The sequence below is a fragment of the Agelaius phoeniceus genome, chromosome 30 (genome assembly GCF_051311805.1).
Source record: "Agelaius phoeniceus isolate bAgePho1 chromosome 30, bAgePho1.hap1, whole genome shotgun sequence".
Classification (NCBI taxonomy): Eukaryota; Metazoa; Chordata; class Aves; order Passeriformes; family Icteridae; genus Agelaius; species Agelaius phoeniceus.
Window position 1 is genome coordinate 3,052,856 of NC_135294.1, and position 25,038 is coordinate 3,077,893.

Here is a 25,038-nt window from a genome sequence, read left to right on the forward strand (position 1 = left end):
GAAGGGTCTGGAGCCCCAGGAGAGGCTGAGGGAGCTGGGCAGGGGCTGGAGCCCCAGGAGAGGCTGAGGGAGCTGGGCAGGGGCTCAGCCTGGAGCAAAGGAGGCTCAGGGGCCCTTGTGGCTCTGCACAGCTCCTGCCAGGAGGGCACAGCTGGGGGGGCCGGGCTGTGCTCCAGGGAACAGGGACAGGAGCAGAGGGAACGGCCTCAGGCTGGGCCAGGGCAGGCTCAGGGTGGGCACTGCAGGAATTTCCCCATGGAAAGGGGGCTCAGGGCTTGGCACTGCCCAGGGAGGGTTGCAGTGCCCATCCCTGGAGGTGCCCCAGGAAGGGCTGGACATGGCACTCAGTGCCAAGGTGGGGAGTGGGCACAGGTTGGACTCAGTGACCTTGGAGGGTTTTTCCAAGCAGAACAATTCCATGATTCTGTGATTCTGTGGCCTCTGCTTTTGAGCTGTGACCTGAGCACGTGAATCCAGCTCCATTTATTTGAGCCATAACTCCTCTTTGTGACTCCCACCCTGCACTTTTGGGCCAGACCCCACATTTATGGAGCCAGCCCTGGGCATTTATAATCCTTCAATCCCAGAATGGTTTGGGTTGGAAGGGCTCTTCAATCCCATCCCATCCACCCCTGCCATGGCAGGGACACCTCCCACCATCCCAGGGGGCTCCAGCCTGGCCTTGGGCACTTCCAGGAATGGAACAGCCACAGCTCCTCTGGGAATTCCATCCCAGGGCCTCCCCACCCTCCCAGGGAGGAATTCCTTCCATGTATCTGAGCTCAATTTCCCCTCTTTCCATTTGAATCCATTATTCCTTGTCCTGGCACTAAAATTCCAGATGAAAAGTCCATCTCCCTCTTCCTTGGAGCCCCTTCAGACCACCTGGAATGTGCTGGGAGGCAGCGAAGTTGCTGTTTGAGGCAGATCCTCTGTGTTTGAGCCGTTTCTCACAAATTTCAGCCACACCTCGTGCTTTTGGGCCAAACCTTGAGCATTTGGGGGAATATTTATGGTCCAACAGCCCTCGTGCCCCTCATCTGTGTCCCCAGCAGCTCTTCCCAGCTTTCCCATGGTTTCCCAGGAGGAAGCAGCAGGTTCCTTGAGGACACCCAGGCCTGTCACACGCTGCTCTTTTATTTTTCCACTTCTTGGATGAGAAGATCGCGAGGTTTGAGGATTTATTTGTGGTTACTTCAATCTCCCCCCTCCGCCCAAGTTGTGCTATTAAAAAAATAAATAATTCATGGAGTAGTTGTTCCCCCCATCAGGAATTCTGGCCGAGCCAGACCAGGAGTGCTGCAGGATCTGCAGGAATTCATTAATGGCCCATTCTGTGTTTCCTTTCCCCTTTAAAACCCCAGTGGAGTTACCTTGGTAATAATAAAGTGCATGATTCCAGGAGGGAGGGAACAGGTTCTTATTTGGATTAAACGGATTTCTCCTCCTCCCCTCTTTTTACCCCTTTTTATTCCTGCCAATTTAAAAAAAAAAAATTGTTTAGGGGGAAGAAAAAAAATTATAAGCAAATGTTAACGCTGGAAAGGAGAAAAAAAACCCACATTTTTTTCCAGGGAGGGGAGAAAATGCTTTTGGAAGTGTTCTATGCAAAGAGATGCCGGGGGGCACGATATATCAAAGAAAATATAATACACCCAGGTTAAAACTAATGATTGCCATATAATTAGATGTGAAGCATTGTGCTATAAATGTGTATTCTTCAGCGTGCTGTGATTTTACTGTAAGAGAGAGAGAGAGAAAGAAAGACAGAAAAACACAGAACCCAGCAACATACTATAAAAAGCACTCTGTTGACTTTTCGGCTGTTTAGTATTCCTTGCCCGTACTCCCCCGGGAGTATGTAATTAGTGCTTTATGAAGAGTGCATTTAAAGCAGTTTAATATTCACCTCATTCAGTCTGAAACAATGTGATCACTGCTTAGACAAATCACTGCTCCTCACTGACATCCTCTGTCAGAACATTACCTCTGAAAAGACCTTTCAAGAGGCTCTGATGTTAATTAGTTGTCTGTCATGGATAAACAGAGCAGTGAGCAGAAGGGCTGCGCCAGGCCACAGACACACAGGGAAATACTGGGAATGCTCTGGGATTTTTTTTTTCATCCTCTCTCTCTCTCTCTCTCTCCTCCTTTTTGTGAAAATTCCTGGCTTTCTCCCGCGGCTTCGCAGAGTTTGGCACGGCCTGGAGTGGAGCCTGGGTTTTCCCAGGGCTGGGTGAAATCCTTGGGATGCTGAGCCAGGCTGGCACTGCCAGAGAGGTGCTGGCACATCCCAAACAGATGCAGGAGCACCTGCTGAGCTGCCCTGCTGTGCCCAGAGTGGGAACACCCCAGTGCCATATCCCAGTGCCACATCCCAGTGCCACATCCCAGTGCCACATCCCAGTGCCACATCCCACTGCTCTATCCCAGTGCCACATCCCACTGCTCTATCCCAGTGCCACATCCCAGTTCCATCTCCCAGTGCCACATCCCAGTTCCGATGTTAATTAGTTGTCTGTCATGGATAAGCAGAGAGACACACAGGGAAATACTGGGAATGCTCTGGGATTTTTTTTTTCATCCTCTCTCTCTCTCTCTCTCCTCCTTTTTGTGAAAATTCCTGGCTTTCTCCCGCGGCTTCGCAGAGTTTGGCACGGCCTGGAGTGGAGCCTGGGTTTTCCCAGGGCTGGGTGAAATCCTTGGGATGCTGAGCCAGGCTGGCACTGCCAGAGAGGTGCTGGCACATCCCAAACAGATGCAGGAGCACCTGCTGAGCTGCCCTGCTGTGCCCAGAGTGGGAACACCCCAGTGCCACATCCCAGTGCCACATCCCCGTGCCAAATCCCAGCGCTCTATCCCAATGCCACATCCCGGTGCTGTATCCCAGTGCCATATCCCAATTCCACATCCCAGTGCCATATCCCAATTCCACATCCCAGTGCCACATCCCACTGCTCTATCCCAGTGCCACATCCCACTGCTCTATCCCAGTGCCACATCCCAGTGCCAGATCCCACTGCTCTATCCCAGTGCCACATCCCAGTGCCACATCCCAGTGCCACATCCCCGTGCCAAATCCCAGCGCTCTATCCCAATGCCACATCCCAGTGCTGTATCCCACTGCTCTATCCCAGTGCCACATCCCAGTGCCACATCCCAGTGCCACATCCCACTGCTCTATCCCAGTGCCACATCCCACTGCTCTATCCCAATGCCACATCCCAGTTCCACATCCCAGTGCCACATCCCAGTGCCACATCCCACTGCTCTATCCCAGTTCCACATCCCAGTGCCACATCCCAGTGCCACATCCCACTGCTCTATCCCAGTTCCACATCCCAGTGCCACATCCCAGTGCCACATCCCACTGCTCTATCCCAGTGCCACATCCCACTGCTCTATCCCAGTGCCACATCCCAGTGCCACATCCCAGTGTCACATCCCAGTGTCACATCCCAGTGCCACATCCCAATTCCATATCCCAGTGCCACATCCCAGTTCTGATGTTAATTAGTTGTCTGTCATGGATAAGCAGAGAGACACACAGGGAAATACTGGGAATGCTCTGGGATTTTTTTTTTATCCTCTCTCTCTCTCTCTCTCCCCTCCTTTTTGTGAAAATTCCTGGCTTTCTCCCCCGGCTTCGCAGAGTTTGGCACGGCCTGGAGTGGAGCCTGGGTTTTCCCAGGGCTGGGTGAAATCCTTGGGATGCTGAGCCAGGCTGGCACTGCCAGAGAGGTGCTGGCACATCCCAAACAGATGCAGGAGCACCTGCTGAGCTGCCCTGCTGTGGCCCAGAGTGGGAACATCCCAGGCAACATCCCAGCACCACATCCCAGTGCCACATCCCAGTGCCACATCCCAGTGCCACATCCCTGTGCCAAATCCCAGCGCTCTATCCCAATGCCACATCCCGGTGCTGTATCCCAGTGCCACATCCCAGTGCCACATCCCAGTGCCACATCCCAGTGCCACATCCCAGTGCCAAATCCCAGCGCTCTATCCCAATGCCACATCCCGGTGCTGTATCCCAGTGCCATATCCCAATTCCACATCCCAGTGCCAAATCCCAGTGTCACATCCCACTGCTCTATCCCAATGCCACATCCCAGTGCTGTATCCCAGTGCCACATCCCAGTGCTGTATCCCAGTGCCACATCCCAGCACCACATCCCACTGCCACATCCCACTGCTCTATCCCAGTGCTGTATCCCAGTGCCACATCCCAGCACCACATCCCAGTGCCACATCCCACTGCTCTATCCCAGTGCTGTATCCCAGTGCCACATCCCAGTGCCACATCCCAGTGCTATATCCCAGTGCCACATCCCAGTGCCACATCCCAGGCAACATTCCAGTTCCATATCCCAGAGCTGTACCCCAGTGCCACATCCCAGTGCTCTATATCAGGACCACATCCCAGTGCTGTATCCCAGTGCCAAATCCCAGTGCCATATCCCAATTCCATGTCCCAGTGCTGTATCCCAGTGCCACATCCCAGTGCCACATCCCAGTGCTATATCCCAATTCCACATCCCAGTACCATATCCCAGTTCCATATCCCAGTTCCATGTCCCAGTCCCATACCCCTCTGTTATATCCCCAGATCATACCCCAGTGCCATATGGCAGCCCTGCCTCCCAGACCTGTGCCCCAGTACAACATCCCAGCCCTACATCCCAAACCTGGATCCCAGCCCTTCATCCCACCCCGTGTCCCTGTGCTATATCCACCCCTGCATCCCTGCACCTCATCCCAATAATGCATCCCAGCCCTGCATCCCAATGCTACATCCCAATATTTCATCTCCACCCTGCATCCCAGTGCTTAATCCCGGCCCTGCATCCCAACATTGCATCCCAACCCTGCATCCCAATGCCACATCCCAATCCCAGTCCTGCATCCCAGCCCTACATCTCCTTTTTGCAGCCCAAAGTGGCTCTTTAGCCATTCCAACAGACTCTTCCCTCTTTCCATTGTGTGTAAAGTGTTGGATTACGTGGTCACCTCATCCCAGATGCTCCTGGTTTTCACTTCTCAGGAAAACCCAGCAGGTCTGGGGCAGTGCTCATCCCCGTCCAGCGCCATCCCTGCAGGATGCTCCCCCTGCCAGCCCTGAAGCTGGAATTCCTCCTTCCCTGGAGCAGCTCCTTCCCTGTGTGCATCCCTGAGTCTTTCCCGTGTCCCTCTGAGCATTCCCAGTGTCCCCTCGAGGGTTTCAGGTGGATTCAAGGCACGGTCCCAGGAGCTGCTCCTGGCTCTGCTCGTGGCTCCTTTGGGCTCCATGGTTGGCATGGAGGGTTTGGAATCAACAGGAATTCCATTACCAGCCCCCACCTGGCAGCTCCCAGGTTTTTGGGAGCCAAATCCAGCAAATCCAACACTTCCCAGGGCTGAGGGAGCCACAAGCTCCTCGCTGAGGGGTTTAAGGGCCCCCAGCACCATCTTTTCCCTCTGGGAAGGAGCAGACACAGAAGCTGCTCCCTCTGCTCCTGGGAATGACAGCCAAGGTTTGAAACCTGGGGTGGGTTTGGGTGAGAGCCCCCACAGCCCATGAGGGGCTCCATCCCCATGCACATCCCATCCTGCAGCACGGAGCATCCCCGTGGGCACCTTCCGGAGGCTTCCCAGCCTCCAAGCACCCTCCAGCTCAGGGTTTTTCCCCTTTTCCCTCCCTTTTCCAGCAGTTTGTTTCCCTGGCTCTCTTAGTCACGAAGGTGAGGCCCTGACAGAGACACAGACATCAAAAACAAGAGGTGATGAAACGCCAGGAATAATTAAGTTGCACTAAATCACCAGGCCTGGCGGAACGCTGCCAGGGAGCTCGGGAAAACTGGAGCACCACGAGTTATTATTAATAACCACCCTGGTGAACAACAACCTATTTCACACCTATTTTTTGGGAAGGGGTTGGAATGGGGACAGAACCTCCAGCGTGGGGGGCAGCAGGGTGAGGTTTCCTCCTCACATCCCAGGATATCCCAGCCCGGATCCATCCCAGGATGTTCCAGCGCGGTCTGGGCTGAGCCCAGAGCAAGTCTGCTCCCGCCAGGGCTCCTCCATGCAACCCCAGGCCTTACGTAAGGGCAGCTTTATCCTCCCTCCATCGGGGCCCGGCCTGCAGCTCCTGTTCCCAGTGTGTGGGTGAGCCACTCGCCCCAGGCTGGGAATTGCACAGCTCCTGCACCTCTGCCTTGCTCCACGCATGCAAGGGCTGCAATTCCTGATGGGCAGCTGATAGCAGGCCAGGCTGCCAGCCCTGGATTTGTTGGGTGTTTGGGATGTGTTTCCCTCACACTCCATCAGGATTTATGCTTGGGAAGGGGTTGTTGGAGGTAGAGGATTGGCTGCCCCGCAGCCTCACCTTGGTTGTGTGGTTTAAGGTCCAGCCATCACAGCTGGAGGTGCTGGTGGAAGGGACGCTCTAATTCCCAAAAATCTGGAAGGCATCTCTGCCTTGCTCCACACATGCAAGGGCTGCAATTCCCGATGGGCAGCTGATAGCAGGCCAGGCTGCCAGCCCTGGATTTGTAGGGTGTTTGGGATGTGTTTCCCTCACACTCCATCAGGATTTATCTTTGGGAATGCTTGGGAAGGGGTTGTTGGATGTGCAGGATTTGCTGCCCCGCAAATGGTAGCGGGAGGAGTAGGGAAATTTCTAGGTTGAATAGGAGGAAGAGAATGGCTACTAGGAAGAAGCAGATTGAGAAGGGGAGTCCAGCAGATCCCAGGGGGTTGAATCTGCATTTGTATGGGGATAGTTTTTCTGAGTCGGGGGTTATTTGGGTGAGTCAAAAGTTGAGTGCAGTTAGGAGGATGCTTAGGGTCAGTATGAATAGGATTATGTTTATTACTCTTCTCTGGGCTTAAACCAGATTCTAAGGATTGGAAGTCGATTGTAATTAATACACTAGAAGAGTAAGATCCTCATCAGGAGATAGAAATGTAGAGGAATAATCATACAATGCCTACAAAGTGTCAGTATCAGGTGGCTCACCTTGGTTGAGTGGTTTAAGGTCCAGCCATCTCTGCTGGAGGTGCTGGTGGAAGGGATGCTCCAATTCCCAAAAATCTGGGATGTCGCTGTGATTTTTGAGGAGAGAAAAGAGATTTTAATGCAAAGATTCCTTCTGAGGCAATGCTTTACCTCATGCAGCTTTAGGGTTTGATCCCACTTGGCTCCATCTCTGCAAGAGCCCAGACAGGTTCAGGCTTTTGGGCTGATTTCGGGTGCCACGTGGCCGTGGGTTAAACCTCAGCCCCAATTCCCACCATCTTTGCCACCAGGTTTCATCAGGAAAACCATCCAGAGCTGGTCAAAATCCTCCCTGGCGGGGTAAACCCAAGGGTGTTGAAATTTGGGAGAGTTGTAAATCTCGTGTGTTTGTAAAATCTTTAAGCCTCCGTCTGCAACGCGCAGGTAAACCTTTAATTCCCTGACAATACCGAGCTAACTCCCAGCTAAATCCTTAATTCCCGTGCACCTTAGTCCTGTGGATTCTTCTGCCTGTCTGCAGCCCAGGTCTTGTCTGTAGCATCCATCTTTGGGTGTGGAAAAATCCCCCAAAATTGCTGTGCCCAAAGTTGTGGTGCTGGAAAAATCTCCCCAAAATTGCTGTGCCCAAGGTTCTGGTGCTGGAAAAAACACCTCAAAAATGTGCCCAAGGTTCTAGTGCTAGAAAAGTCCTTCAAAATTGGTGTGCCCAAGGTTTTAGTGCTGGAAAAATCCCTCCAAAAATTGCTGTGCCCAAAGTTGTGGTGTTGGAAAAATCTCACCAAAATTTCTGTGCCCAAGGTTCTGGTGGTGGAAAAATCTCCCCAGAATTGCTGTGCCCAAAGTTGTGGTGCTGGAAAAATCTCCCCAAAAATAGTTGTGCCAAAGTTGTGGTGCTGGAAAAAATCCCTCAAAAATTGCTGTGCTCTGGGTTCTGATGCTGGAAAAATCCCCCCAAAAATTGCTGTGCCCAAGGTTCTGGTGCTGGAAAAATCCCCCAAAATTGCTGTGCCCAAGGTTCTGGTGCTGGAAAAATCTCACCAAAATTGCTGTCCCCAAGGTTCTGGTGCTGGAAAAGAATTCCCCAAAAATTGCTGTGCCCAAAGTTGTGGTGCTGGAAAAAATCCCTCAAAAATTGCTGTGCCCAAGGTTCTGGTGCTGGAAAAATCCCCCCAAAAATTGCTGTGCCCAAGGTTCTGGTGCTGGAAAAATCTCCCCAGAATTGCTGTGCCCAAAGTTCTGGTGCTGGAAAAATCCCCCAAAATTTCTGTGCCCAAGGTTCTGGTGGTGGAAAAATCTCCCCAGAATTGCTGTGCCCAAAGTTGTGGTGCTGGAAAAATCTCCCCAAAAATAGTTGTGCCAAAGTTGTGGTGCTGGAAAAAATCCCTCGAAAATTGCTGTGCTCTGGGTTCTGATGCTGGAAAAAACACCCCAAAAATGTGCCCAAGGTTCTGGCGCTGGAGAAATCCTTCAAAATTGGTTTCCCCAAGGTTCTAGTGCTGGAAAAATCCCTCCAAAATTGCTGTGCCCAAAGTTCTGATGCTGGAAAAATCCCACCCCCCCTAAATGTGCTCAAGGTTCTGGTGCTGGAAAAATCTCCCCCAAAATTGCTGTGCCCAAAGTTCTTGTGCTGGAAAAAACACCCCAAAAATCATTGTGCCCAAGGTTCTGGTGCTGGAAAAATCCCCCAGAAATGTGCCCAAGGTTCTGGTGCTGGAAAAATCCCCCAGAAATGTGCCCAAGGTTCTAGTGCTGGAAAAATCCCCCAGAAATGTGCCCAAGGTTCTGGTGCTGGAAAAATCCCCCAGAAATGTGCCCAAGGTTCTAGGGGCTTTGCTCTGTTGATTAAAACCTCTGAAATGCTCTTGTAACTCTTAAGATTGGGAATAATGAGGGATCCTGCATCCCTGCAGTGGCCAGTGCCTGCCCTGAGGTCACAACGAGCAGGAGGATGAGGAGGATGGGAAAAAGGCCCCAGTTTGGGGTTCCAGCCCTTCTGAAGGACATTGGCTGTGACAGGTGGCAACGTGGGGATGATCCCATTGCTGCTGGGGTGGCACCACAGCTGCTGACAGACTTTGCCCCTGATCCAACCAGATCAGATCCCGGGACAGGGCGCAGCTGTGGGGCCCCGTGCAGGTGGAGGGGACACCAAGGAGCCCAACGGGTTTGGGAGCTCCTCAGTGATGACAGCCAGGCTGGGATTGGGATTGCTCCCCGCCGCTGGCAGGACATTTCCCAACCTGGAGAAACCTGTACAGACGACCACCCTGTCTTAGGCAATTTTCCTGACTCAAGATCCCATCCCAAATCAGCAGGAGATGGATCTCTGCTGCCTCTTGCAACACAACTCCATCCAAACTGGTTTTCCCATTAATTAATCCTTTCTCCAGTGATTTTTTTTTCCCCATTTTTATTTTTTTGGTGACTGTGGGTGCTGTTGGCTCTTTAGGAGGGTGTTTGGTGCTGGTTTTCCTTGGATGGGGATCTGAGCCCAGCAGCACAGATGAGCCAAAATTGTGTCTTTTAGGACACAATTCCTGAGGCAGGAGGGAAGGGAATGATTCCTCTTGGAACAGGGCAGGTGACACACAGGGAGGGACCGTCCAGCAGCCTTTTTGTTAATATTGGTGTCCCAAATATTGATCTGGAACAAACCCAAAGGACAGCACCACGTTCATCCCCTTGGATCTACAGATGATTTCTGAAGGGTGAATATTTTTATAGAGGAGTGAGAAGTTGCTGATTTATTTAAGTGCCCAGCAAACCACAGAAATGTGGAATAGCCTGAGCTGGAAGGGACCCACAAGGATCAAGGGCAATGATCCCAGTGGGCTAAAAACTCTTAATTAATCACATATCCCAAATATATCTGAAAGCATCTGTTGTGATCTCTTGACCAACCCACTTATAAATTAATTTGGGGGTCTTGGGCACCACCCCACCTGTGTCCTGCCAGGTCCTGTGCCAGGTCCTGGCAGCTGAAGGGTTACTCAGCCCCATCTGCTCAGCTCCCCATTTCACAAGGGCGGGTTCGGAGTTTTACTACAAGTTTCAGACAATGAAGGTGTGTCTGCGCTCCGAGCCTCGTTTGCCCGTTGTGTAGGCGTCGGGTTCAGCGCCGTCTTGTCAACACTTGAATATGTTGAGCATCACTCACGGGGCATTCTGTAAGAAACCTATTAAGTTAATTACCGAGGCTGTGTGTGAGAGAGAGAGAGAGCGTGTGTGCTGCTCCTCCTGTAAAAAATTTGGCTTTCTTCGTTGCAAGACACTTGTGATGCAAGCCCCGGGCTCTCGGTGTGATGACATCTCGTCTGCTGCTGTAACTGAGCCGGGGCTCGGGCGAGCTGCCTGCCAGGGAGGGGGGTCCAGGGAGGACCCCCCCACTCGTCCTGCCTTGGGGACACCCACCCGAACACTGGGTCCAGTCCCGGGGGGGAACTGGGGTGTAAATCCTAAATCTGTGGGGTTTGAGCTCAGAGTGGTGTGGGGGGAGTTTGAGCATCTCAGCTCCTGTTGATGTTTCTGCTTTTACGCTTCTGCTCCATCCAAATTCCTGGGAAAATGCAGTTTCACAGGATCCTGGAGTGGTTTGGGTTGGAAGGGACCTTAAAACTCATCTCATTCCATTCCACCAGACCAGGGTGTTCCAAACCCCATCCGACCTGGCCTTGGGCACTTCCCAGGCTTGGGCAGCCACAGCTTCTCTGGGAGACCCCTTAGTTTGGGATCAGGGCTGGGGAAAGACCTCTTGCTCTTTATATTTGCACCACCATCCTCAAGCGCCCCAAAATAATCCGGGCTGGAGTTGAGGGGGCTATTTTGGGGTGCTGGGAGGTCCAAGCTTGGTTTGGGAAGGGGATGGAGCAGGAGGAGGCTCCATGTGGGGGACACCCCTTGTGTTTCTCCTCTCCCTGCTTCCCACCAGGCTGGGGAAGGCGCTCTGGGTCTCCCGGAGGGGCGCAGGGCTGTTGGAGCGATGCTGGAGCTCCGTGATGAGCAGCACGTGCTGCTCCAACCCAGCCATCCCTTCCCGGCTTTTCCCCGCATCCCTTCCCAGCCCGGCTGGAACGGGGCCGCCCCCAAAATACGTTAAAAAAATAAGAAAAAGAAAAAAAAAAAAAGGAGTTTTTTGAGTTTTTTCACTCTCCGGAGCCCGAGCCAGGGCAGGGAGCGGGGCGAGCGCTGGCTCCCCGCTCCCGAGGTGGTTTTTTTGGGTTTTATTTTTTGGGAGGCGCTGCACAAACAGCCCCCGGCGCTTACACGAGCCCCAGGTAGGGCGGCTCTGCCCCCTCCTCGAGCATCCCACGGGAGCCCGGATCCGTTGGACTTTTATGGAAGAAAGGGAAGTCCGTGGCACCGGCGGAGCGGCTTTGGCAGGCGAGCAGCGGCAGCAGCGCTCCCGTTAACCCCTCATCCTCCTCCTGCTGCTGCTGCTGCTGCATTTTTGAGGGGGGATCAGCAGCTCCGCCAAGAACCTGCGGGCCGTGGGATGCTCAGCAGCCAAAAAACTCCAAATAAAGCTGCGTTTGGCTCCTCTTCATTAAACAAATCCGCGCAAAGCGCTCCTGAGCATCCCATCCTTCCCGAGCACCCCCACCCCAGGCGGGAGGGAAAAGTGAGGAAAAACTTGTGCAGCTCCAGAGAAAGTTTCCGGTTGGAGTTTGCGCCGTCCCAAGGGCAGCTCTGGACTCTCCCTCCGAGTGCTGCCAATTCCAGCGGTCAGGAAGCGGCCTGGGGGGGTTTTGGGGGAGAGGAGAGGCCGAGCCCGCCCGGATGCGCTGGCGGGGGCCGGGCAGCGCCGTCCCCTCCCGGCCGGGGCTGTCGTCAGCGGGGGCGAAAGGGAGAAATTTGAATTTTTGGCCAGCGGAAGGAAGTGAAAAGCAAAAAAAAACCCAAAAAAACAAAAAAACCAAACCCCCCCCCCAAAAAAACCAAAAAACCCCAAACCCCACCAAAAAAAAAAAACCAACAAAAAAAAACCCAAAAAAACCAAAAAACAAACAGACAAAAAAACCAAAAAAAACCCCAAAAAAACCCCAAAAAACAAACAAACAAAAAAAAACCAAAAAACCCCCAAAAAAACCAAACTAAAAACCCATAAAAAACAAAACCAAAAACAAACACAAAAAAAACCAAAAAAACAAACAACAAAAGCAAAAAAAAACCAAAACAAAACAAAAACCCCAAAGCAAACAAAAAAAGAAAACAAAAAAAACCCAACCCCCCCCAAAATAAAAACAAAACAAAAAAACAAAACAAAACAAACCCACAAAAACACCCCAAAAAAGCGTCAGAGGAATAAACGAGCCCCCCCAAGCCCAAGCTCTCGCTCCCATCAGATTAGGGAAGCCGAAATAGCCAAATTGGCCCAGAGCGGGAGCAGGACTGGCACGCGCGGGCTTTGATCCTCCCCCGCGCCCGGGACGGGGCCTGGGACGGGGATCAGACACCCCAGGCAGGAGGAATTTGCAGGGGAGGGTTCTGGGAGCAGCCCCAGCCCCCCCAGGCCGCTTGGGGTGGGTTCGGTGCCCGTGTGGGGTCTGGGGCAGGGATGGGCTCAGGGTCCGGCCCCAAATCCCACCGGGATCTGTTGGTGGTCAGGGCTGGGTGCAAGCCCCAAAATCAGCCCAGCGCAGCCAGAAAGGGCAGGGGGGGGGGGTTCTTCCCTCTCTGCCCCACTCTGGGACACCCCAGCTGCAGCTCGGGGTCCCCAACGTCACAAGGACGTGGAGCTGCTGGAATGAGCCCAGAGGGGAACACAGAGCGGAGCCAGGGCTGGAGCCAGGCTGGGAGAGCTGGGAATGCTCACCTGGAGCAGGGAAGGCTCCAGGGAGAGCTCAGAGGCCTGAGGGGGCTCCAGGAGAGCTGCAGAGGGACTGGGGACACAGGCAATGGCATCAAACTGGGAAAAGTGAGATTGGGGTGGGATTTTTGGAAGAAATTAATGTGGGGAGGGGCTGGGATGGAATTCCCAGAGCAGCTGTGGCTGCCCCTGGATCCCTGGGAGTGCCCAAGGGAGCAGGGAAAGCTCCAGGAAGAGCTCAGAGCCCATTCCAGAGCCTGAAGGGGCTCCAGGAGAGCTGCAGAGGGGCTGGGGACAAGGATGGAGGGACAGGACACAGGGAATGGATGGGATACTGGGAATTGGGAATTCCTGGCTGTGAGGGTGGGGAGGGGCTGGGATGGAGCTCCCAGAGCAGCTGGGGCTGCCCCTGGATCCCTGGCAGTGCCCAAGGCCAGGCTGGAGCCCCCTGGGACATGGGAGGTGTCCCTGCCATGGCAGGGGTGGCACTGGATGGGTTTAAATCCCTTCCCACCAAACCATTCTGGGATTCCAGGCTGGCTGTGCCTCACAGAAGGGGATGAGTGGCTCAGAGGTGAGGCCCTCGTGCCCCAGGGCCGTGGTTGTTGCTGGTGACCACAGCCTGGCACTGGGAATGTGCCAGCGCTTCCCAACCAGCACAGGAAACCATCCCTGTCCCCAAAGGTGACACAGCAGCAGAGCCTCCCCAGGGATGCATCCCAAGGGAAGGTTCCAGTGCAGGCTCCGCTCTCATGCACACAGAATTCAGGCTACGGGCCTTTAACTGACTGAATTAGGCAAAATTTGGTGTTTCTCCAAGAATCCTCCGGAAATCTGCTGCTGGAAAAGCAAACTCATCTTAAAGCTGCACGCACACAGGGCGAGCAAGTTTTCCACTCTCGGGGAGTGGGATGGAAAAGACCTTCCCAGTCCTACCCAGCCCTTTTTTCTGGCCAGGTCAAGCTTGTTCCTCCTGCTGGAATCTCAGGGGCTGTGTGGAGACCTCTTGGAGTTCACCTTTTTTGGGAGCTCTCGTGGCATTTTGGGGATGTCCCATCAGAACTGGGGGTGATGGGGGAGACCCAAGGGAGCCCAGATCCATGGGGTGGATGAAGGGAGGTCCTGGTGTGTAAGAGCCAAAATGAGGGATGTGGGACTCCAGGCAGCTCTCCAAAATGCAGCTTATTGTATCCAAAATGCAGTTTATTGTATCCAGAATGCAGTTTATTGTACACAAAATGCAGTTTATTGTACACAAAATGCAGTTTATTGTATAAAAAATGCAGTTTATTGTATACAAAATGCAGTTTATTCCATCCAAGAGGTCACAGCAGTCCAGGGTCGTGGGTGACAGAGCTGTGCCCACAGCTGTCAGCTCCAGCTGCAGGCAGGCCTGGAGACCCTTTGGTTTTGGTTACAATGCATTATTTACTTTTCTTTTTGTTACAATGCATTATTTACTTTTCTTTGCTGAGCATCTTCATACAGTAGAACCAATCTATACCTGAACTATTACCTATAGCCTATTATAACTACTGTAATTTCCATATTCATGGTACTGTTCTCCAATCACTCACAGTCAGTACATTACAGTTTAAGCCAGAAGTTGTTTTTCAGTTTTCTTGCAGTGGAGAATTCTGAGACTTTTTTCTGCTTGCCACATTCGCTGCCTTGTTTGCCTGTGCTCTCTTCCTGCTTGGTACAAACATCTTCTTGTTTGGGGTGGGTTTATCCTTTGCTCTAAGTCATAAAAACCCCTTCTAACTCACACACCCTTTGCTCCTTGGTTAGCCAGTGAGACTGGCTCAGCAATTCTTTTCTTCTATATCCAAACTTGCTTCCATCTCTATTCCTTCTTCAGATTCTACATTTAAAAATCTTTCTGCCAAGCACACAAATCTGTGAGACTTTCCTGTCAAACTCTCATCCTTCCCAACACTGGTGGAGCTCCTGGGAAGGGCTGGGCTGGTGACAAAGCCCAGGGCACCAAATGCAGGCGTGGTCTCACCTGGGTGTCACAAATGGCATTTGAACAGTGATGGGCACACAGTACCCTTGTCTTTGTGCCTGAGCCATCCTCATCCCTTCCTCCTCCTCCTCCTCCTCCAGATCCAGCACCATTTCCCACCCCAGCAGAGCAGCTGGGGAGGTGGGGGATGCTCCAGGGGGGTCCTGGCCGGATCCTGAGCCGGACAAATCCCAGCGCAGCCCTGCCCTGGCGGGGCCAGCCCCGGGCCAGCGGGTCAGGGTGATTCATGCGGCAGCCAGCTCCGCCGGGAGCTCATTGCGACACCGCGGGGCTGCTGGAGGCAGCCAGCGCCGAGCCCGGCATCCAGGCAGCCTCTAACACACCCCTGGGGTTGCTATCAACATCCCTGTTGTTCTTAGCAATCGCATCCCTCGTTTATCATCCCGGCTTTACAGCAGCTGCCCAGGGGCCGGGGCGGGACCGTGCAGGGCTTGGGGTGCAGCCACCCCCCAATCCCCGGGGTCCAGAGCGTGGCAAGCAGGGAGTGAACAACCATCACCACAGCCTGGAGCAGCCATCATTGGTTCAACATCATTTTATTCAACCATCATTTTATTCAACTTCCATTTTATTCCACTTCCATTTTATTCAACTTCCATTTTATTCAACTTCCATTTTATTCCACCATCATTGGTTCAACCATCATTTTATTCCACTTCCATTTTATTCAACTTCCATTTTATTCAACTTCCATTTTATTGCACCATCATTGGTTCAACCATCATTTTATTCCACTTCCATTTTATTCAACTTCCATTTTATTCAACTTCCATTTTATTCCACCATCATTGGTTCAACCATCATTTTATTCAACTTCCATTTTATTCCACCATCGTTTGTTCAACCATCATTTTATTCAACTTCCATTTTATTCAACTCCCATTTTATTCAGCCATGGTTGGTTCAACCTTCATTTTATTCAACTTCCATTTTATTTAATTCGATTTTATTCAACCTCCATCTCACTCAGCTTTCTCACTTCAGCAAACCCCTGGTGCTTCCCTGCAGGGATGCAGAGGAAGGGGTAGCAGGGAAACTCCTCCATGAAGTTTCTTGGCAAAGCCACCAGCCTTGACTCCCAAATCCAGCGTTCCAACCCAAGCCAGGAGTGTCCTGGCAAAGCCACATCTCCCCTGCCCTCCCACATCAGCCCTGCTGCATTTTTGGGAAGGGAGCCCAGCATCCTGCATCCCATCCCCACCCCCAGCTGCCTCCACAATCCTGCAGGTGTTTTGTAAAAAAAAAAAAAACACAACCAAAACAACAAAATCCCTCTCCTTTTCCAACACAAATGTTTTGTCTGAGGTTTCAAAACCCTCTTGGTGTCATCACAGCCTCCTCCTCCCCTCTGGCTCAGACCCCTCACCTATATCCTGCAGGAAAGGTGCAGATGGGCACAGCAGCCCAAGCTGGGCAGGGATCAGTGTCTGGCTGGAAAGGCACCCAGCAGAGCCTCCCTCATTGCACAGGGAGATGCTGGCACTGGGAATGCCATCCTGGGGCTGCCAGGAGGGAGCCAGGAGCCTGGGAAGGTCCCTGCCAGGGATGGTTCAGGTTATGGAGTGCAGGGGTTTATTTCTAGATTAAGAAAAGCTTGCAAAAGCCAGGCACAGAGGTGATTTATGTTTATTTTGCTCAGTTAATAACCTGTGGCACGTCCTCCCCTGGGGCGTTAGGGTGGATCAGACAAAGCTGCATTTAAATTACAACCGTGCCCGATATTTATTTTTTAATATATTTTTATGGTCGCCTTCCCCATTTATCGTGAGCTAGAAAAACGTAGAGGCCGTGCCAAGAGCTGCCTAAGGATCCTAAAGGCTGGAGGGGCAAATCCTTGGAATTCAGACCCTGGAAAAGTGGGAGAGGCTCTTCAGATCTGTGTTGGAGAGGGGACATTCCTGGGCCTGCTCCAACCTGAGCCTCCCAAGGGTGACAATGGGACCCCTCCTGCTCCCTGGGGACCCTCAGCACATTTTCCCAGGAGTTGTGATGAGCCTCAGAGAATTTTTTGGGATGAGGGTGTGCAGTCAGTGTTGGTCAGTGCCTGCTGGGACAGGGTGTCCTAGCATGATTTGGGGTTAAAATCACCCACTGTTGGTGCTTGTGGTTGTGTCAGTCCTCAAACACAAATCCAACCCACCCAGGTGTAGCTTTCCTGAGGTTCTGGATCTGCCCTGGAAAGAAGTTCCCTGTAGAAGGAAAAGCGCCTTCTCCACTCTTTTTCTGCCTGGATGGGGCTCAGATCACAGTGGTTTCTCAATGTTTCAGGTGCAGAGTGACAGGGAACAAGTCAAATATCGCTTGGAATGGTGAAATTCCATGAACATAAAATGTAATAAATTAAAACAATGGGCTCTGGTAAGGGGGTTGGCAGCTGGAGATGATTCCAGGTGTCCCATCCTCCTTGGGGACCACAGGGCTGGACTGGACATCCCTGGAGCCTGTGAGTGGAGCAGGAGGCTCTGGAGAGAGCATTGACTCCCATTCCATACAAAGCAAAGTCTGGGCAGTGAGGATCCAGGTGGGAAGTTTGGATGGAGAAAGTTTTCTTTTCCCTTCCCTTGGCGTGCAGGGAAATTCTGGGAATCGTTCCTGCCTCAGGCCTGGGGCAGCCTGACCACGTCTCCAGCTGTACCCAGAGAGTGAAACCAGCTCCAAGCACGAAGCCAGGCCCTGAGTCACGCCAGATCCAGGAACTGGGGCTCTGGGGAAGCACCAGAGCAGGAGGCTGAGGAGAAGCTTTGGGCTGGGGAAGCTGGGCTGGCTCCAGCAGGAAGGGGAGGTTTCTCTGGAGCTGGGCTGTGATGGGATCCAACCTCTGTGGGGTCTTGTCCCTGCCCTGGGAATGCTGTCAAAACACTTTGGAGTGATAGAGCAGCCAGGAGAGGCCATTCCCAAGGAAACCTTTCCCATCCTGGTTCTTGCATGAAAACCATTTCTGTGTTTCTCCGTATTTTTTCCTCTTTCTCCCAATTTCTTTCCCGACGGAGAGCCCACGCCAATCCAGCGGCACAGCAGGGCTGGCATAATGGGATGTGACATTTCTCATCACAAAAGGACTCTCAGGCTCGGGGCTGACAGGCTCCTCCAGGCACCAAACCCCGGCTGGAGGCTGACAGGAAAAGCGAGGCCGGGCTGAGAGCGAGAGGGTCGTGGGCGAGCCAGAGCCCTCTGGGAGCATCCCCTGCCCCAGATGCAGCACTAGAATCCCACTAGAAGTGAGCTGCTGCTCAAACAGGCAGCTGAGCTGGGAAATGCCAGAGTTTGGGAGTGCTGGGAGCTGCCCAGGCCCTGCCCTGCTCTGTCCTGGCCTCCCTGAGCACGGGGATAATTGGAGGGAGAGTTTCTCTTGGATGGCTCTTTGCTCACATGCTTCTTGTTGGAAAGCAGGACGAGCCTGGATGTTTCTGGGAGCTGGGGGAGGAGTGGTCCTCCCCAGTCCTGCTGGCTTTGGTGGGGAGGAGGAAACCCCAAACCCTTCACCTTCCTCGGCAAGGACACGGTGGAACAGATCCAGATCCACCTGCAATTAGCATCTCATCCTTTTATTCCCCGTTCCAGCCTCGCAGGGAAGCTGGGTTGCCATCCCAGCGGCTCTGCCTTTGCCGGGATGCTGAGCCAATTCCTCCATCCTGACCTCATTGCAAAGATCACAGCGACTGAGGAGAACAAACCTGGGCTCCCGCTGGGCCGGCTTTGAAGCCGCTCAGCCCCATCAAACTCCCGCTCGTGGGGAGCAGTGCGGGAGGAGCCGCGGCTCTTTGGGATCAGCTTCCCCTCGGATAATCGTTGGTTAATGCCGGGCCGGGCCCTTCCCGTGGGATGCAGCCCCCGCACCTGGCTGAGCCCCCCCGGTGTCCCGAGGTCCCCGGGGCCGGGTTGGGACGCGCTCCCGGCGAGGCAGGAGCAGCCCAGCCCTGCTCGGCTGCACTTCCCCGGGTCCCATCCGTCATCTGTTTGTCCTGGTCCCCTGCCAGCGATTGTGCCGATTCCCACACCCACTTTCCATAAACCCTCCGTCCTCGCCCGGGCGAATCGCTGGCGAGAGCTCGCCACCCATCCCTTTCCCCTCCTCTCCGATGGGATCAGACACGTTCTGGAGGGGGGGAAGAAAGGGAAGGGGGTGAAAAGAAAACAAAAAAGATCAAGAGGAAAACACAAGGTGACTCACCGCCTTTAATTTATTTGTGTTTATTTATTTATTCCCCCCACCCTCGGCTGCGACGTGCAGGCAGCAGCGAGGGCTGCCCAGGGAGCCTCGCTCGGTGCCCAGGGCACCAGAAACGACCGGGATAAAAATCCCCCACTCCTTTGGCCGAGGAAAAGATCGCGGAGAGCAGCTCCTGGCGCTCGCACTGCGTGGCACAGATTTTTCAGCTTTCCCAGGTCTCTGCACGAGCATCCCGTGCCCCGCCGCAGACCGGAGGGTGGGAATATCTAATTCCACCTCCTACACCGTGTCCTCGGCAGGGGAAAGAGAGAAAGAGGAGTTAAAAGGCTGGGAAGCTCAAATGGTGTCATTAGGAACTATTAATGCTCTCATAAAAGGGCATTAATAAACGCGGCAGCTCATCAGTGTCCATTAGCTCGGCTCGTGGCAGGGATCTTTGGGAGCTGCCGGAGTGTGATGCTCCCCTCGCCCTCACCGGCGTGTCAGCAAAGGGGAAAGGGGCTGGAGGGGGGGTTCTTCCTCCGACAAACCATTCCCCGAGCAAAAAACAAGGAGAAAATGTCACAGGGCGTCACACCCCACCTCTCCAATCCCTCCCGTATCCCGGCAGCCGTGCCCAGAGCTTGCTCCTTGCTCCCAGGATTGCTGTTTACTATCAAAGAGGAAAAAAAAAAAAAAAATAAAGAGGCAGGCAGGGTTTGGAGCGCTCATCCCGACTTTCTCCCTCCTCCCGCCCTCTTCCTGTTCTTGCCTCTTAAAAAGGAGTTTTATCCTTTGACTCTCCCATGCCCGGGGCTAGCGAGGAAGCCGCAGCATCTCGGGGCGAGCCGGCAGCCCACAGCAGCGGGCAGGGCACGGGGAGGAGGCCCTGCCCGGCCTGATAAGCCCCTGGCAAAGCCAGGAATAGCAGCGCGGTCCCCGCACGGCAGCGATGCTGCCAGGAGCGGAGAGAAACCCGCAGTCCGTGCCTTTGAAGAGCTGGGGCTGGCAGCCGGCCCGGCTGCACGGAGAGCTCGGGATGGGCTCGGGATGGGCTCGGGATGAGCTTGGAAAGGGCTCAGGATGAGCTTGGAATGAGCTCGGGATGAGCTTGGAATGGGCTCAGGATGAGTTTGGAATGAGCTCGGGATGAGCTTGGAATGGGCTCAGGATGAGCTCGGGATGAGCTTGGAATGAGCTCGGGATGAGTTTGGAATGAGCTCGGGATGAGCTTGGAATGAGCTCGGGATGAGCTCGGGATGAGCTCGGGATGGGCTCGGGATGAACTCGGGATGAGCTCGGGATGCGCCGGCAGCTTCCCCCCCGCCCCTGTGGGCAGCAGCACATCTGGGGGAGCAGGCACAGCTGGAGGGCTTGGGCACGTGCGCACATCTGGGCGGAGGAGGGGCGAGCCCGTGTGGGGCTGGCGGGGCACATCTGGATGGGTGCTGCCGAGCATCTGGGCGGAGCACATCTATGTGTGCACATCTGGAGGGCAGGGGTTTGCACATCTGGATGGCGCTGCTCTGCACATCTGGGCAGGGCCACAGCAGCCCCACGGCCCCGTGCGTCCCCTCAGGCACCCCCCGGGTGTTTCTCTCCTCGTATCCTGCCCTGCTTTCCCCTCCCGCTGCCATCCCAGGCACCCGGACCTGCCCAGGTCCTCACTCATCTCCTCCCTGTCACGGGCAGATTTCAGCTGCAGCAGATCCAGAGTCAGGGAGCCGAAATCCCAGGATCCCTGGTGACCTTTGGTGTGCCAGGGGCAGCTGGCAGGAGGCTGTCCCCAGCCGTGACTCAGGGCAGAGCAGTTTCCTTTGGAGGGAAAGGGAAGCTTTGATCGCAGGGAGCCGAGGCACCAAACCCTGCTCCCCACGTGCACCTTTGCTGGGAGTTATCTGAGGCATCTTTTTTTTTTTGGGATAATAACTCCCAGGGCAGGTTAGGACGGAGGAGGCCTGGCAGAGGAGCGTGTGTGGGCAGGACTGGAATAACGGGTGCTGTAGGAGAGGATTCACCGGCGCTGGGAGGTTGGGAATGGCCGGGAATAGCACAGCAGGTCAGGGGTGAGGTGGGATGTGCAGGGCCAGGATGTGCATGCAGCTCCTGGTGTTGTCCCTTTGTCACCCATGCAGTCCCCACAGGATGCTGGGTGTCCCAGGAAAGGCCATCCCAGGGCAGGGGTGGAGAGCCAAGCCTGCAGTAGGACAAGCTCTGTGAGCAGGAGAGCAAAGCCAGAGCTTTGTTATGGGAATGATGCTGGAAATCAGCACAATTCCACCTGGAATGCGCCAGCTCTCCCAAATGCTGATGTGCTGAGCAGCACTGAGGCTTTTAAGGGAATTATTGTGGCTTTCCCAGGGTGCCACATTCCCTGGGTCTCCAGACTGTGAGCAGTCTCTGTGTGCAGGTGACAGCAGTGTCATCTGTGCCAGGGCATTGTGGATCAAGCCCTAAATCCCAAATAGCCAAAGAAAAGCCCTGGCACGCTCCTTCCCACCCACCTGAAGAAAATTCTCTTTACAAGGAAGTGATGAGAGAATGATCTTTACAAGGCAAACACACAAAAGGTTGGGAAATGAATCCCTGGGGAGAAGTGGGCACAGCTGTGGGGGCACCCTCTGTGTGTTTCTCCTGAAGATGCCAGGTTCACCTAACAAAGCTCTTTTTGTCCTTTCAGGGTTCGGATCTGAGGGTTGGGAAGATCAAAGGGAAGGTCCTGACAGGTGAGTGCAGACCCCAAATGGGGGTACAGGGTCTCAGGGTGGCAGTGCTGGCTGGGGTGGGCACACCACAACACGGGGGAGGGACACAAGGGGAGAACACAAGGAGCTCCCTAGGGCACAGCTGGGCACTGTCTGAAATAGGAGCCACTTTTTCTCTAACTTTTTCTAGAGGCAAAAGTGGTTTAAAAACTCCCCAGCGGTTGGAAAGGCTCCAAACCAGTGTAAAAAGAGGGGGGAGGGATAAAACCCAAAAGAAAAACACAAGATAAAAGTGGGTGAATCCCAACAACTCCTGTGATGTTGCAGGAACAAAGACTTTCAGTTCTAAACGGGCCAGACGTGGCTCAGGGAGGTCACAGCCCAGGGGAGAGGGGCTGGGGGCTCCCCTGGCTCCTGCTGGAGCTTCAGCCCCTTGGTGCCACATCCTCCTGTCCCTGAGGGAGACCAAGGGTGGCTGTGCTGTGCATCCCATGGATGTCCCTTTGCTCTGTCCTCAGCAGCTGGACATGCCCTGAGCCAGCTGTGGGCCCCACATCTGGGCAGCTGTGCCCTGCTCCCTCCCAGCCTGGAGCACAGCGTGGACCCCAAAATCCCCCTGGGGCAGCCCAAGGGGTGCTGGCCATGCCCTGCTGGGGGCTGGGGGGCCCAGGTTTGTCCCCCTGCCCAGGGGAGGGCGCAGACAGGGGAAGGGGATGGATGGAGGAGGGGTCAGGGTGGTCCAGGATGTGGTGAGGAATTGTTTTGGGGAAACCCCTGAGCTGATCCACAGCAGGGATCTGCATGGGAGAGCTGATCCCAGCCTGCAGGAGGGTGGTGGAGACTGGTTCTGGTGGGAGTTGGAGCTCGGAGGGACACCCAGCCCTTCTCTTGTGCACCCCAGATTACAGCCGGCCCAAGCCCTCCCGCTACAGCGGCTACCACCGCTACCAGTTCCGCCTGTACCGGCAGTCGCAGCACCAGACCATCTCCCTGAGCTCCGAGGAGCAGCAATCGCTGGGTAAGGACCCGCCTGGCCCTGATCCCCGCCCCGAGGGGCTGTTCCAGGGCTGTGGGCAACGCCGCGGGCTGGGGATGCCCGGCTCGGTGCAAAGGGATCCTCCCAGGGGACGTGGGTGAGGTGTTAAATCCTTGCCAGGCAGCAGAAACCCTTGGAAAGCGTCTGGTAACGGCCTGGCTAGCGGGACCGGCAGCAGGGAGAGATGTGGGCTGTGAAATGCAGCCCTTGCTGGCACATCCCCCCCAGCCCCAGCCGCGGGAGTTGCATCAGCGGCTCCTCGGAGCGGGCGGATAAGGATCAGCGGCGGAGAAGGTTTAGCAAGGGATTGCTCAAACCGGGCTGACACAACGCCCGCCAACTCCCAGCTCCTCCCAAAACCTTTCACGGAAGGGATGGAGCAGCCGAGACCCCCGAAATGCCAAGGGAAGCGTTGCTGCTGCTCCATGCTGGGGCTGCGGGAGCAGGGATGGGCAGGGATCCATCGCGCCCCGTGCCAGGCGTGGGTTCCTCCCTGCCCTGCCTGGAACTCGGCGCTCTGTGCCTCACGTGGCCTCCACAAGGGAAATTTCAAAACTTTCCCAGCTGGGACCACATGAGCAGGGCTCGACGGGCAGGTCAGGTCGGTGCGTCTGGGCTGCTCTGCCTGACTCAGCCCGTGCCTGGTAACGCACAGCGGCCGGCCCGGAGCGGGGGCTGCCCCGGGGGGCTCGCACACAGCCCCTGCCCCTTCCCCGGCTCTGAGCCGCGGTGCTGAGCCCATGGCCGGAGCGGGATGAGGCTGCCACGAGGCTCCCTGCGGGTTGTCCCTGCCCTTGGCTTGGTTTTCTGGCTCATTAGCTCCGCTTCTTAATGACCCCGCCGATGTCACCCCCCTGCCAGCCCCTCATTCCCGCTGGGAGGAGGGGGCTGCGCGTTGTCCCCACGTTCCCACCGGAGCTGGGAAGGGTAGCAGAGACACCACCAGGGAGCTTTTTCCAGATAAATCCTCTTTTCAGCGGGATTTGTGGCTCCAGCCCCCCAGATGTCCCCCCGCAGTGTCCCCCCACTGTCCCCAGGGCGGGGGTGGCCGGGCATTCCCCAGCTGCCGCTGTCCCCATCCCATCTGTGCTTCCCAGCCCTTCCCGCACTTCCTGGGAAAGACCCAGAGGATATTTTGGATATTTTTCCACGGGATCCGATGCCTCAGCATCGTTTGTCAGCAGCTGTGGGGGTCTGGCAGGGAGACTCGGTTAAAGGTTACTTTTAACCCTTGCACTGCTGCCTCACATCCTCGGCCTGGCCGGGGGATGCTGCTGGGTTCAGACACCAACAGCCCATCATCTTTATTCCCAGGGAATGAGCCCTAAAAGCAGCCAAAGGATGAGATTTTGGTGTCTCAAGGGTTTTAAATAAATCCATCCCCAAGGCAGTGGGATGAACGCCGATGGATCTGCTGGCGCCTCCAGCCCTGTGGTGCACAGGCAGCACACAGGGAGGAGGAGCAGACACCTTGGCAGAAGGTGGGAACAAGGAGGGGGTGACCCCAATCCCAAAGGATCCCAAAGGATGAGAGCCCAGCCCGGGCTCTGCCTGGCTCCTCTCCTGCAGCAGAAGCGCTGCAGGTTCTCCTGGCGATGCCGCAGGCACAGTTTGCATCCTTGCTCAGAATTTCCCATCTTATTTGGCCTCAAATGAACCCCTTCTTGCTGCTTTCACTCCGTCCTGCATCTGGTGACAGCGACATCTGTGTCTCACGAGGCTGGGGACACCCTTCATCCCCAGCCCTGGACAGGGACGTGTCCTGGCCAGGCACAGGGAGTGGCACTGGCCCATGCCAGCCTCGGGATGTGTCCAGCCTCCAGTGCTGCATCCCTGTGCTGGGCATCCCTCCCTCTGGCAGCTCATCCCCTGGCAGAGCTGAGCCCCACCAGAGCGTTTCTGTTGAGCTCCCAGAAAAATTCAATTCCCTGCTGGCACTGGGCCTGTTCAGGCGGCCGGGCCAGGCAAGGCCGAGCCGGGGAGGTGACAGTGCCAGGCGGGATGGCAGGAGCTCGGCCGGAGCCTCCAGAAGAGGGCACTAAACCAGGACCTGCCCGCGTCGCCTGTCCCTGCTCCTGGAAAAGATCCCTGGGAACTGAAAACGCGAGGGGCAACAGCGAGCGTGGAAAACAAATCCCGGCTTCTTGTCCCTCCTTGCCTGGCTGTGCAGAGGGAGTGGGGACATTTCCACCCTGCCGCGGGGTGTCCTGGTTGGGGTGGCACTGACGGGCACAGGTGGGCGCTGGGAGGGCTGCAGGACCTGGACACGTCCCCCTGTCACCCGTGACAAGGTGGAAATCTGTTGTTTATGG

General features: G+C 54.9%; 1 protein-coding gene across 1 annotated transcript in view; it reads left to right on the forward strand.

Moving 5' to 3' along the window:
- Positions 1-25,038, forward strand: part of PEBP4 (phosphatidylethanolamine binding protein 4) — an 84,884-nt gene that overhangs the window by 56,261 nt on the left and 3,585 nt on the right. Inside the window, exons 5-6 of the mRNA XM_054650648.2 lie at positions 21,666-21,711; positions 22,592-22,708. Of these exons, the coding sequence (XP_054506623.1) occupies positions 21,666-21,711; positions 22,592-22,708 (163 nt within the window). The remainder of the gene's footprint in view (positions 1-21,665; positions 21,712-22,591; positions 22,709-25,038) is intronic.